The sequence below is a fragment of the Pyxicephalus adspersus genome, chromosome 5 (assembly GCF_032062135.1).
Source record: "Pyxicephalus adspersus chromosome 5, UCB_Pads_2.0, whole genome shotgun sequence".
NCBI lineage: Eukaryota > Metazoa > Chordata > Amphibia > Anura > Pyxicephalidae > Pyxicephalus > Pyxicephalus adspersus.
In genome coordinates this window covers 147,847,508-147,859,987 of record NC_092862.1, presented here as the reverse complement: position 1 = coordinate 147,859,987, position 12,480 = coordinate 147,847,508, and the positions used below count along the sequence as shown (strand labels likewise).

Below are 12,480 nucleotides of genomic sequence, written 5' to 3'. Positions count from 1 at the left end.
GAAAGTCCTGTTTGGGGACTCTCCTCAGACTGTCTATAGTGTAATTCATGGTAAGCTAATGATTATGGATGGATTGCTGTGAACTTTCAGTTTAGTATTAGAAAAATTGGATATCTACTAGATCTTGGCCCTGAATTGTGACTGCACATTGCAAGTTTGTATGATTCATTTAGATGCAAAAAAACTGGCTTTGATGAAGATCTGAGTTAAATTGTACTGTCAGATTGTATTAAGTATAGTCAGCTCAAATCTTTTGGGAACATTAAGGTGGGCAGATGCACTCTCACATCAGTGCTGTCCTGAATGATTCTTGGAAATTAAATTACCAGGTAATCTGATTTTTGTTTTATTTGTGGACCAGTGTTGTACTGTGCATTTCACATTTGCTGACTTCCACCTGTAATATGTAGGGATGCTTCAGGAGTTACATATTTCACAAGTTATACCCAGAGTTTAGGTCTTATTATTTCTAGTTTCTGCTTGCAGTATAGGCCTGTTTACATATTAGTTTTATTTACTAAGTTGGTGGTTTTATTTCTATACCACAACTCTATCCCTATTCTGCTATGTAGGTTTTGTCAGTGTATTTGCATACATTACTTTGGGATAAGGGGAATGTTTATTTCGTTTCCTGAGTCATGTTTTTATTCAATAAAAATTATGACAAAGTCATGCAATCTATCAGTACTTGTGGCATGTAGGGGTTGTCCAGGGCTCTGGAATGGAAAGAAGGGTACTGGGTTTGCCTTCCCATTCCATGCCAGATACACTCTGGGTTCTGCTACAGTGAACTGGAGGTCTGCTATAAGTAGCACATACTTAGCAAACATGTATAAAAGATGTATACTGTATAGATAGATGTTGAATTGAGTTATGGACTGTACTACAGACTTGAAAGACCAGCCGACGTAAGCTGCATTTTAAGTTTTGATAGTTTCTGTGTGCTTGCTGGAAGGGCTAACCCCCCTCACATCACGCTAGTTAAACAAAAGAAACAAAAAATCCGAGTCGGGTGTTTTCAATGAAGGGGATGACAATCATGCGTGAGTGAGAGATCCGGGTTTTTTTTAAAGAAAGGGGATCCAGCAAAGCCTGATCAAATATGCAACATATTTGTGGATTTGTATATTGTCCCAAACAAAGAAGCTGTCTGAGGACCTCAGAAAAGAGTTGTTGGACACCAAGTAATAGAACGATTGTGTACAAAAAAGTAATATCAAGACCGTTCTGATTTATGAAAGATAACTTCAACTGCAAGCAATGCAATACTCCTAGATGTTTCAAGGAACCCAGAGTAACTTCAAAGCAATAGAAGGCCGGTCCCACATTGGCAAATGTTGATGTTCATGAGGAGAACACTGAACAGCAATGGTGTGTAATGCAGGGTAGCAAGGAGAAAGCCACTACTTTCCCTCAAAAAGATTGCTGACAGTTTAGTTTGCTAAAAATCCTGTGAACAAACCAGAAGGATACTGGAAGAATGTGGATAGATGAAGCCAAAATAGAACTTTTAGCATAAACGAGAAGCAGTACATTTGGAGAAGGGAAAACACATCATTCCAGTATAAGAACCTTATCTTATCTGTGAAACATGGTTGTGGGAGCTGTTTTGCTGCATCTGGCCCTGGACTTGCATTCAGTGGGTAATGAAGGGTAAACATCAGGTTTCCATATATATTAGCTGTAATTTAACAATCGCCATCCAAAACGAGTTGATCTGCTGCTTATTTTGACTACCACAACACTCCTTCCCATGTTTCTTCTCAGCCTACCAATTAGCAAAGCGCTGAGAATGTAGAGTATCATGCGTGATTATACACATAGAGAAACAGGCTGCATCACCTGGCCGCTCTCGGAGGAAGCCTGCATGGGGTAGGGGAGTAAGGAGTAGGTCACAGGACTAGGGGAATAGAAAATGGCCTGTTAGTGATCAGAAAGGGGAAGCTTTTCTGTTAAACATTATTTTTACTAACTCCATTTTTGCGTATGCAGAGCTTCGAAAATAAGGATCCAATCTTTGTATGCGGAAAAGTAATGGCTCTGCTTCTTGTATGTAGAATGGGAACAGTAGGACTGGAATATCCGTAAAAAGGTAAAAAAAAAAAGTGAATGTGAAGTTTTGGCTGGAGCTGTTTTTTTGTGTATGGAGGGTGGTAACAGTGGGACCCTGTTCTATACACAAGGATCGGTGCACATGGACTCTGCTGGGCGAATGGAGAGCAGTGACAGTGGGGCAGGGGAATGGGGGAGAAGGCTGTGCTTTGTATAAAGGAAAAGAGGCAAACTGACATCTGAAAGCTGCCATGGCTTACTAGGTAAGGTCAGTATGATGGCTTTAGAGCTTCCACTATTAAAAAAAAGACAGTTTCCCTTTAATGAAATCCATGTTGATTTTTTATAAACTAAAGGACAGCTTTTAATGAATAAATGGCTGTGCATGGTGAGAGGTACACCTGTTTTTTGTATGTTTCTGTTCTCACAGCTCTTTCTACATCTTTCATTACAACTGCAGTAACCTCCCAGCAGGTAAAGATGAGCAAGAAGACAAGTCATGACCAAGAAAATTGTTTATTTAAACGTAAAGAAAAAGTTGAATATGTGAATACATTTTATAGGGATATTATGGAACTCCCACACTTCTCAGCTGGATTCTCCACACTCCTGCAGGTATGACTTCTATGGTTTGTATTTGCAGACATATTGTTTGGCCAAACTGCAGATACTGTCATTCCACTTTAGAAACTCTTTAAAAAAAAAAAAAAAATAAATAATTATTGAAACAGCCTAGACATACCTTTTACACATAATGCATAATGAACATAATGCAGCCACAGCGTTTCCTCCTTCCTGTCACACTTTGTTATTGTAATTATGTTTGCTACATTGCAGTTATCTCTGAATAGATTGATACATTTTATCAGGGAAAACACAACAGATATCTACCACATTATTGACAGTGTAAAACATTTAGATTGTTGTGTTTGGTTACTGTACATTAAATCATCAGCTTGACACATGCCTTGTTAATCCATAGGAAAGGAGAAAATAGGGTATTCACCTATGCACACTCTGCATCCAGAAGAAGTAAGGGAAGAAAGATAACCAGTCTTTTTTGCAGTTTTGTACCATTAGAAAATAACTTATCATTAAACTTGAAAAGCAGGAATGGAAGAGGTGGCCACAGAACTAATAATGCCCCATAGCGTTAGGTATTACGTACTCTCTGAGCAGGATAGCTCTCCGCAGTATTCTTTCTTTTGATAATTGTCAGGTTGGCCCATCAACCAAGCACGATAATTGTACATGGAACCATCATTCCACTTCCAGCGACCATTCTAAAAAATAAAAATAAAAAAAAGTAGTGATGAATGTATGAAATTGAAGAATTCCATCTAACAATAATTCCGCTGCAGCCCCCCTGCTTTTGGTGTATGCATTTCCTGCAACATGAATCTCCTATTTCTTACCTTATAAAATATTTCTGTTCCGTCCTTTATGTAATATATTGGTCAAATGGAAAATCACAGGGATACCACTGCACAAGGAACTCTAATATGTGTCAATCTATTATCATACCAGTAAAAGAATTAGAATCCATACATCGCATGCACATTTAGGCTTTTCTCATACTCTTCCCTCACTATTATTGATTGACCCAATTTTTATCCCCCCTCCCTCCCCCTTTCCTTCAGATTTTGTATATTCCTATTATTAGATTAGCGAGTCTTCATCAAATTAAAGATTTCTCCCATAGGCTGTAGCACTTCACTAAGTCTCATTTGTAGCATTGTTCATTCTGTAGCCTGAATGCTCGAGAAAGAATCCTCCATTCTGCAGAGGTAATCATTGTAATATAATAATATGTATATGTGTGTGTGTTTGTAAATGTATATTTATATATATATATATATATATATATATATATATATATATATGTGTGTTATAATAATATGTATATGTGTGTGTGTTTGTAAATGTATATTTATATATATATATATATATATATATATATATATATATATATGTGTGTATGTATGTATATATATATAGGTTACAATAATAATTTAGCTGTGACTGTCAGGCTTAGCAAGTGAATAGGCCCCCGGGTCAGTGTTTAACCTGGATTTAAATTCACTGACCATCACGGTTAAGTCTGTGCCTGGATAAGGCAACCTGTGGTCACCTCGATCAAAGGTTCCTTCAGACCTTTGTGTCTCCTAAACAGTCAGGAGGAAATTTGTCACTGGACACATGGGCAATGTTGTAGCAAAAGGAATATTTTCAACTCTAATAAAACCTTAAATATTAGTTGTTGATAGATAAAAGTTCTTCTTTTTGATAAAGTACATTCTAAGGGATTTATGGACACCAAATATTCTATACCAACCATGGAAAGCCACCTACAGACCTGCAAAATACCGTATAAACTTCAAACAGTAATTGGGTGGTGTTTGGGTTTGGTTTAGGTTATTTTTCTTTTAACTGCCTTTTTTATAACAAAGCAAAAACATCTTATATCCTGTTCTTGCTTATTGTCATTTCTTTGTAAACATTTCTCATGCCCTGTTCCACTTTTTGTAATATTAAAAATATTTTTAAATTTGGTCTTATGAGTACAAAGCTCCCAAATCCCATAACTCCAATAAAGGCTGCATGCAATTGTGAATGTGGGCATAGCTGCATTGTACTTCTAGTGCTCGAAGGTTCATTTGTATATCTGCTACTAATCTGTGCATAAATCTACGTATCTCTGTGTTTATGTGTATGGTTGTCTGGTGACCCAATTTCTGGACGAATTGCATGTGGTGGCACCCTTGTGTCTGGTGTGTTCATGTGGGCAGTGAGTGAGGTGATAGCACTAAGGATTTAGTGAGGTGACCAAGCACAGGAGGTATTTTAGAAGCATGGGTGAAATCACCCCACTGTTACACCACCTCTAGATTACACCAGATTGTATCTTTCTGGTGGCATTTGGTGGTACTGAAGGCTGAGGTTCCTCACCTATAGTATTCTGTTACAGTGTAACTGTATACTGTACAGTGAGTCAGTTCTTTTGTCCCTATTCCTATTAACTAATCCAGAATCCCTGTTTATGACAATTATGGATCTCTTTTCTCTCACCTGTTCAGGATCATGAAGTCCAATCCACACTGGCTGGTTCTTTTGGTAGGCTGAGATGTGAGAAGCAACAATATCGGCTTCAGCAGAGTCCATAATTGAGGCCAAGTGTGCCCCATGTCCATATGATTGGCAATCATACTGTGGAAGACAGAAAATAGTCAGGGAGACCCTTTATGTCCTTATTCTGGAATGCGTTCCTGGCTATCTATTACTTTCCCATATCTATTTAAATAACGGCTTTAATTGTATTGGCAGGACCATATACATTTTAGTATTTTCTACTGTATTGGAGGTTCAAAGTAAACAATATAATATGCAACTTAAATTTTTTACAACTGTCATAGTCCAGTGCAATATGGCAACCTGAAGGCACTCTATCCACCATTGTTGTGAAAAATGTTTCCAGAAATGAAGATTACAAGTAGAAATTTAGGCTTCCCCTACAATGGGAACCTCATTATTATTATTATTATTATTAATATTAATAAACAGGATTAATATAGTGCCAACATTACGCAGCGCTGTACATTAAATAGGGATTGCAAATGACAGACTAATACAGACAGTGATACAGGAGGAGAGGACCCTGCCCCGAAGAGCTTACAATCTAGTAGGTGGGGGAATTTCACACACAATAGGATGGAAGATATGTAGTGGTGGTTTCAATTGACAGAAGAAGACGGGTAGGCAAGTTTAAAAAAATGGGTTCTGAGTTCTCTTTTAAATGAGCAGAAAGTAGGAGCAAGCCGAATAGGACGAGGAGACCATTCCAGAGAGTTGGGGCAGCTCTAGAGAAGTCTTGTATCCGTGCGTGTGATGAGGTTATGAGTGAGGAAGTCATTAGTAGGTCATTGGAGGAGCGGAGAGAGCGGCAGGGGGAGTATTTTTTTACCAGGTCAGAGATGTAAGTGGGACAATAACTGTGTAGGGATTTGAAGGCAAAGCACAGGAGCTTAAATTTGATTCTAAGGTGAAATGGAAGCCAATGGAGAGAACTACAAAGAGATGCGGAGGGAAGGATGGATGAGTCTGGCTGCAGCATTCATAATAGATTGTAGAGGAGAGAGTCGGGTTAGTGGAATACCAGAGAGGAGGAGGTTACAGTAGTCCAGACGGGAGATGATAAGAGCATGTACAAGGAGTTTGATAAGATACTCTCTAAGGCAAGGGTGTCAAACTCTGGCCCGCAACGACCTGTCATCTGTCCACCCCTCCTAAAAATGGTTAAAAGAAAGGTGGAAAACAGAAGCTTTCTAGAAAAGTGGGAAGCGGAGTATCTGTTAACAAACGTAAAGAACGGACCTGTTTGTCTTGTGTGTGGAATCAGCGTAGCTGTGACCAAAGAATATAACATAAGAAGACACTATGAAATGAAACCCCATGAAAAGTACAAGGACCTAAACGTGGCGCAAAGGTACCAGAAAGTAGAAGAGGTGAAAAGAAGTTTGGTTTCACGGTAGACTATGTTCACAAAAGCCATATCACAAAGAGGCTGCTGTAAAGGCTAGTTTTATTGTGGCAGCAGAGATTGCAAAATCAGCCCGGCCCTTTAATGAGTGAGAGGTTGTCATAAAGCGATTGATCAAAGTTTGCGACCTTGGTCCAGTGTGCCTAGAAAAAAGGCAAGCATTTTTGAATGTGAGCCTTAGCAGAAACACAGTAGTTAATCATGCATGTTAACTTGCCACAAATCTACATGTACAGCTGATGGAAAAGGGAAAAGATTTCATTGTATTCTCCCTTGGTGTGGATGAGAGCAGTGACACATCCGATAAAGCCCAGCTGTCAGTCTTCATCCGCGGAGTGGACTAAAATCTGTGCCAAAATGGGGATGAACACCCCATTGTTTACCTCAGTCGGAAGTTAAAGGCCCATGATGTAAATTATGCTACGATTGAAAAAGAATGTTTGGCTGTGAAGTGGGCACCTGATTCCTAGAGGTACTATCTGCTGGGCAGACTAATAACTAATAATCTGCTAATAACCGATCATGCCCCATTAAAGTGGCTGGCCCAAAACAAGGAGAATAACAGGAGGGTTAATAAATGGTTCTTAGCCCTTCAAGAATTTAGTTTTACTGTCAAGCATTGTCCTGGTGTACAGATGGGGAACGCAGATGCTTTATCTGGGGTCCATACCTACCTGGCACCCTGTGTCCCAACCCTAAGGTTGATACAAGAGGACAGGGTATGTCCCAGCTGGCTAACGAAGACCCAGGGTTTCATCCAGGATGATAGGTGCATTTGCCCCAGATACAGGTTATATGCAGATTATTTTTCTGTGTAATCAAACAGTTTTCCTTTTGACCTGAAGGTGGGGTTGAAGTACCAGGCTGAATGACAATGAGCTTCTTTGCCAGGTGGGGGAGCTAAAGAGGCCTGGGTATGATCAGGTGTAACTGTCTCAGCTGAAACACAACCTGGAAATTAGGCCGGGGGATATAAACTCCCAGCCTGCTTTTTCCTTTAAATGCTCTAAAGGTTTGAATCACGGCCAGTTCAAGTCTTTTCTGAAGGAGAGTTGTTCGGAATAGGCAAACTTGCCGTATCACATAGAGGTGAGATGGTTAAGCAGAGGAAAAATACTGAACAGATGTTTCCATCTGCGTGAGAAAATTTGTCAGTTTCTAGAAAGCAAAGGGAAAGACACAGCACAGCTCCGGAAAGAGTTTCTGCCTGCAGATCACAAGTCATCGCAATGTTTTAAACCTGCAGCTTCAGGGGCAGGTCCATGTCATCACAGACATGTACGCTGCAGTGAGGGCTTTTAAAATAAAATTGTGCCTGTGGGAGACTCAGATTCTGCAAAGAAAATCTGGGACATTTTCATTGCTTCCAAACCATAAAAACAAAGATCTCTTCCCAAGTGCACAGTTTGCTGAAAAACTCGGCATACTCAGCGCCGAGTTTACCCGACGATTTGCCGACTTTGAGAGATCTTTCAGAGATCTAGGTTTGAATTGCTTAGTAATCTATTGCAGTTGACGTGAAAAACGCACCAACTAACTTCCAAATGGAGCTTATTGAACTCCAGTGTAGTAACAATTTCCAAGTTACATCCCTGACACAATGCCCCAGCTTCGTACCCAAGCTGCTCAACTGCTCTTTATGTTCAGCAGCAAATATCTGTGTGAGCAACTATTCTGCAATATGAAGATGAACAAAACATCACACAGGAGTCGTCTTACTGATGAACACCTTCACTCAATCCTGAGGATTTCCTCAACTGACCCCAAACATTGATGAACTAGCATCCAAGAAGAGATGCCAGGTATCTGGCTTGGACCTTGAATAAATGTTTTCTTTATGTACTTTTCCTTGCTAGTCCAAGGCATGGACTTGAATGGTTGGATTTTCATAGAAGAAAATTGTTGTTATTATTATTGTTAGCCTGTGCAAAAAGGTTACCATTGAAATTTAACTACAAATAGAAAAAATAAAATTAAAAAAAAATCATGCCTCTTTTTTTCCATTATAGGCTTGTTCCAGATTGAATGTTAAGCTAAACCTCTTTGTTTCCATATGAAAAGGTATATATTTATATCTAATGAGAAGGAAAAACTTCCTCAATTTTTAAAATAAATTTCAAGGTTGGTCCGCAACTTTGTCTACATTTTTTATTTTGGCCCACTGTGTATTTGAATTTGATACCCCTGCTCTAAGGTAAAACACTAAAAATGCACCGGATGATTTTGATGAGCACAGACCCTACCATTTAGTAATATGACTTGGAAGGACATGACAAAACAAACAGCAATTTCTTCAGAAAAATATAAAAAATCTTACAACTAAAAAATCCAACAAAGTTTGTTAAAGTCTTTGAACTGTACTTGAAGCGCCCAGAGAGAGCATTGTTAAAGTGCAGTTAGACTTGCAATGATGTTTTCAAATAGATCCTCTACTTTGAACAGCCAATGCACCAGATTCACTGAAAAGGAAACTGGAATTTTGTGCAGGGTGTGCTTCCCAAAACCCTTGTAAATCGTAAGCTCCTTTCTCTTTTAGTTTTCTATCTTGCCATTTGGATTTAGCTGGTAAAAGCCAGAGCTTTTTCTTGCAACTGAGGCTTTTCCTTTGACAGTTACGTGATCTCAATGTGGCTTAGTTAGGACAGTATAGTAAGAGATAAATGAAGCACTGTTTAATGTGCATCTGCTTACCTCAGCCTCAGACCAGCTTAATGGGTAGCGGAAATAACCATAGCAGTTTGCCTTGTAATAGAACCATCCAGGGGGGCAACTACTCCGTGCCTTACTACCTAAAACAAAGAGAAAAAATATTGCAAGCCCTATTGAAGTCGGTGTGATAAAAGGGGTAATAGATGGGGCTGTGGGTGTGGGGCGAATGGTGTCAATGATGCTTTGTGTAAGAAGTAATCATATTTAGTAATTTGTTCACAGAAGGCAATGTTATGGACTCATTAAGTAAGGATAGAAATATGTTTTAGGCAGACATTAAAAGGAAATAAAAGATTAAAATTAACATTGAAAGGGCTCACAGTTACTCTTGTGCTGTACAGGGCAGTATTTAGTTCTTTTTCAGGAGGGTAGTTTGGCTTTGTTGGTAGGATGCCCTATGAGAAGGGAGTGGTAAGCTAAGTGGTAAGCAGTAGTAAAACAAGGTACTAATGTGAAGAAGATGGTGGCCAGGTCTCTTGGCAAGGGGGTTAGTAGTTGTAAAACTTAGCAAGCAAGTATCCGTTCTAAGTATACAAGTATACTGGTAAATTGTTTGCTCCAGATTTACCTTCTGCGATCTGTGTGATGGCCAATGAGCCCAAAAGCAAAACTGCCAGCCATGATGCCGCCATGTTACCTACAAAAGATAAACATGTATTTGTTAGCCAATGTGACACTGAGAATAATTAGTGTGTGGTGATGAGGATAATCAGGAGTAATAAGGAGCGTATTAATGTGGGAAGAGCCTGCTCTAGTTCAAGGCAAGTCAGCTAGAAATTCAACAAGACTTAGTGTGTGTGTGCAAGTGAAAGGAGAGTCTACATGTGGCAGTTTTGGAGAGAGTCAGTGTGCTAGGAGAGTTTATGTGTAACAGTAAACCGTTAATGTGAGGTAGTGCAAGTCTGCATGTGGCAATACAGAGAGTCTTTGTATGGTGGTGCAAGGAGAATCATAGTGAGGTGGTATGATGTGAGTCATTGGCTGGCATTTGTTATCTTACCTATTCCTTGGTGAAAATGGAGCTCTTCTATACAGTTTACAGCTTCTATATATACTTGGCTGGATTGCACACCAGGTTATAAAAGGATATTGGTGTCTTAAGATAAGAACAGATGGAGATCGTCTCACTCCCATTTTTACATCCTCCACCCGGATCCAAAACCACTTCAGCTGACATCTGGCACCTCCTTTATTCAAATATAACCAGCACCTCACCCAATTATGTTCAATCATGGAGAGAATAAAGCATACAATAAATATTCCATGTAAATAATATCATATGTGACACGCCTTGTATACTTATATGTTACTTCCATCACTTATCAAGTTATCAGCCAACAGCTGTTCCTTTAGTCTTTCTGCACTACACACATTTCATAAAATTAATTATATTTTATTTATTATTTTTAAATCTAATTATTCAATTCATATTTCAAATGTTCAGTCATGTAATTATTGTTCACAGTGTGACAAATAGTATAAATATATATGTCATGTATATATACAGGTGCATCTCGATAAATTAGAAAATCATTGAAAAGTTTATTTCAGTAATTCAATTAAACAAGTGAAACTCGTTCATTCATAGGTTCATTACACACACAGGAAAATATTTCAAGAGTTTATTTCTTTTCTTTTTGCTGATTATGGCTCAGAAGTATTGAAAACACAGAATTCAGTATTTCAGAAAATTTGAATATTGTGAAAAAGTTCAATATGGTAGACTAATGGTATCTCATACCACTCAGATAATTACCCAAAACACTTGGTAAGAGGTCCTGGCCCTTCAAATGTCTCTCAGTCTGGTGACCACACAATCATGATGGAGACTACTGACTTGACAGTTGTCCATAAGACATCACTGACACCCTCAACAAGGAGGGGAAGCCACACAAGGTCATTGATAAAGCAGCTGGCTATTCACAGTGCTGTATCCAAGCATATTAAAGGAAAGTTGAGTGGAGGGAAAGAATGTGGCAGAAAAAAGTGCACAAGCAACAGAGGTAACTGCAACCTTGGGAGGATTGTGAAGCACAGGAATTTGGGGGGGACAGATTCACGAGGAGTGGACTGTGGCTGGAGTCAGTACTCCAAGAGCCACCACACACAGAAGTATCCGGTACTACAACTGTACTTCAGAAGCGTCTTACCTGTGTCTTGCTCAGTGGTACAAAGTCTTCTTTTCAGATAAAAGTACATTCTGCATTTCATTTGGAAATCAAGAGTGGACAGGCACAGAATCCTAGCTGATTGAGGTCCAGTTTGAAGTTACAGTCAGTGTTGATTTGGGGAGCCATGTCATCTGGTGTTGATCCCCCGTGTTTTATCAAGACAAAGTCAGTGCAGCCATCTACCAGGAAATTTTAGAGCACTTCATGCTTCCCTCTGCTGACAAGCTTTATGGAGATAAATTCTAATTTTCTGAAAAACTGATATTTTGTTTTTTTTCAATAATGTAGGCCATATTCAGCAAAATGAAAAGAAATACATGCTTCTTATATATTACTGTGTGTGTAATGAATCTATACAATAGATGAGTTTCACTTTTTAACTTAAATTACTAAAAATAAAATAATATTTTGATGATATCTGATTTATTATTATTATTATTATTATTATTATTATTAATAAACAGGATTTATATAGCGCCAACATATTACGCAGCGCTGTACATTAAATAGGATTTATTGAAATGTACCTGTGTAACATTCATAGGAATCATTTCCATATAAATTGTTCTCAGTTCAAAACTGGACTTGAGAAACTCCTTAAGGCCAATGATCAAATAATTTAGAAAAAATCCACCTTTCCAGAATTTTCCTCCAAATGAAATGTCCTCCAATGTGATCTACTATTGCTTCAATATTTTCAGACTGGGGATAATGTAAAGAGAAAGCCCATCCTGCTGGATACTTAGCATTTTCACACTTTTCCCAGTTTCATTATCGGGCAAAAAAAAGGTTAAACCAGAACCAGAAAATGCCCACCCATCCAGGAGGGTTCTCTGCAAGCTTGTTACTAAAATTAAACTTAAAAGAATAGAATAATACTGTGTTGACCATACTTAGGCCAAACTTTCTTCTGGATAAGTAAATCATGTTCCACTTAAACAAGTTCATTCCGTTTCTCCAGATGGAAGAAGCAGCGGGTTATCCTGGTGTACAGAGAAGCTGGCAGTAGAC

The 12,480-nt window shown here is 38.7% G+C and overlaps 1 protein-coding gene across 1 annotated transcript; it reads right to left on the bottom strand.

Moving 5' to 3' along the window:
• Window positions 1-2,552: 2,552 nt before the first annotated feature.
• Window positions 2,553-10,416, bottom strand: LOC140331833 (regenerating islet-derived protein 4-like). Its single transcript, XM_072413162.1, has 6 exons — window positions 10,299-10,416; window positions 9,867-9,935; window positions 9,281-9,378; window positions 5,122-5,259; window positions 3,221-3,335; window positions 2,553-2,744 (listed from the first exon to the last, which is right to left on the bottom strand). The coding sequence occupies exons 2-6, from the start codon at window positions 9,928-9,930 to the stop codon at window positions 2,677-2,679; spliced, it is 483 nt and encodes a 160-aa protein (XP_072269263.1). The 5' UTR covers window positions 9,931-9,935; window positions 10,299-10,416; the 3' UTR covers window positions 2,553-2,676.
• Window positions 10,417-12,480: the final 2,064 nt, after the last annotated feature.

Bases quoted from the DNA above. Each gene is read 5' to 3' on its own strand.
- LOC140331833 (XM_072413162.1), bottom strand. From the start codon at position 9,930: ATGGCGGCATCATGGCTGGCAGTTTTGCTTTTGGGCTCATTGGCCATC. The intron at 5,260-9,280 runs GTAAGCAGATGC...TGTCTTCCACAG, and splicing joins TAAGCTGGTCTGAGGCTGAG to TATGATTGCCAATCATATGG. The intron at 2,745-3,220 runs GTACGTAATACC...TTTTTTTTAAAG, and splicing joins AGAGCTATCCTGCTCAGAGA to AGTTTCTAAAGTGGAATGAC.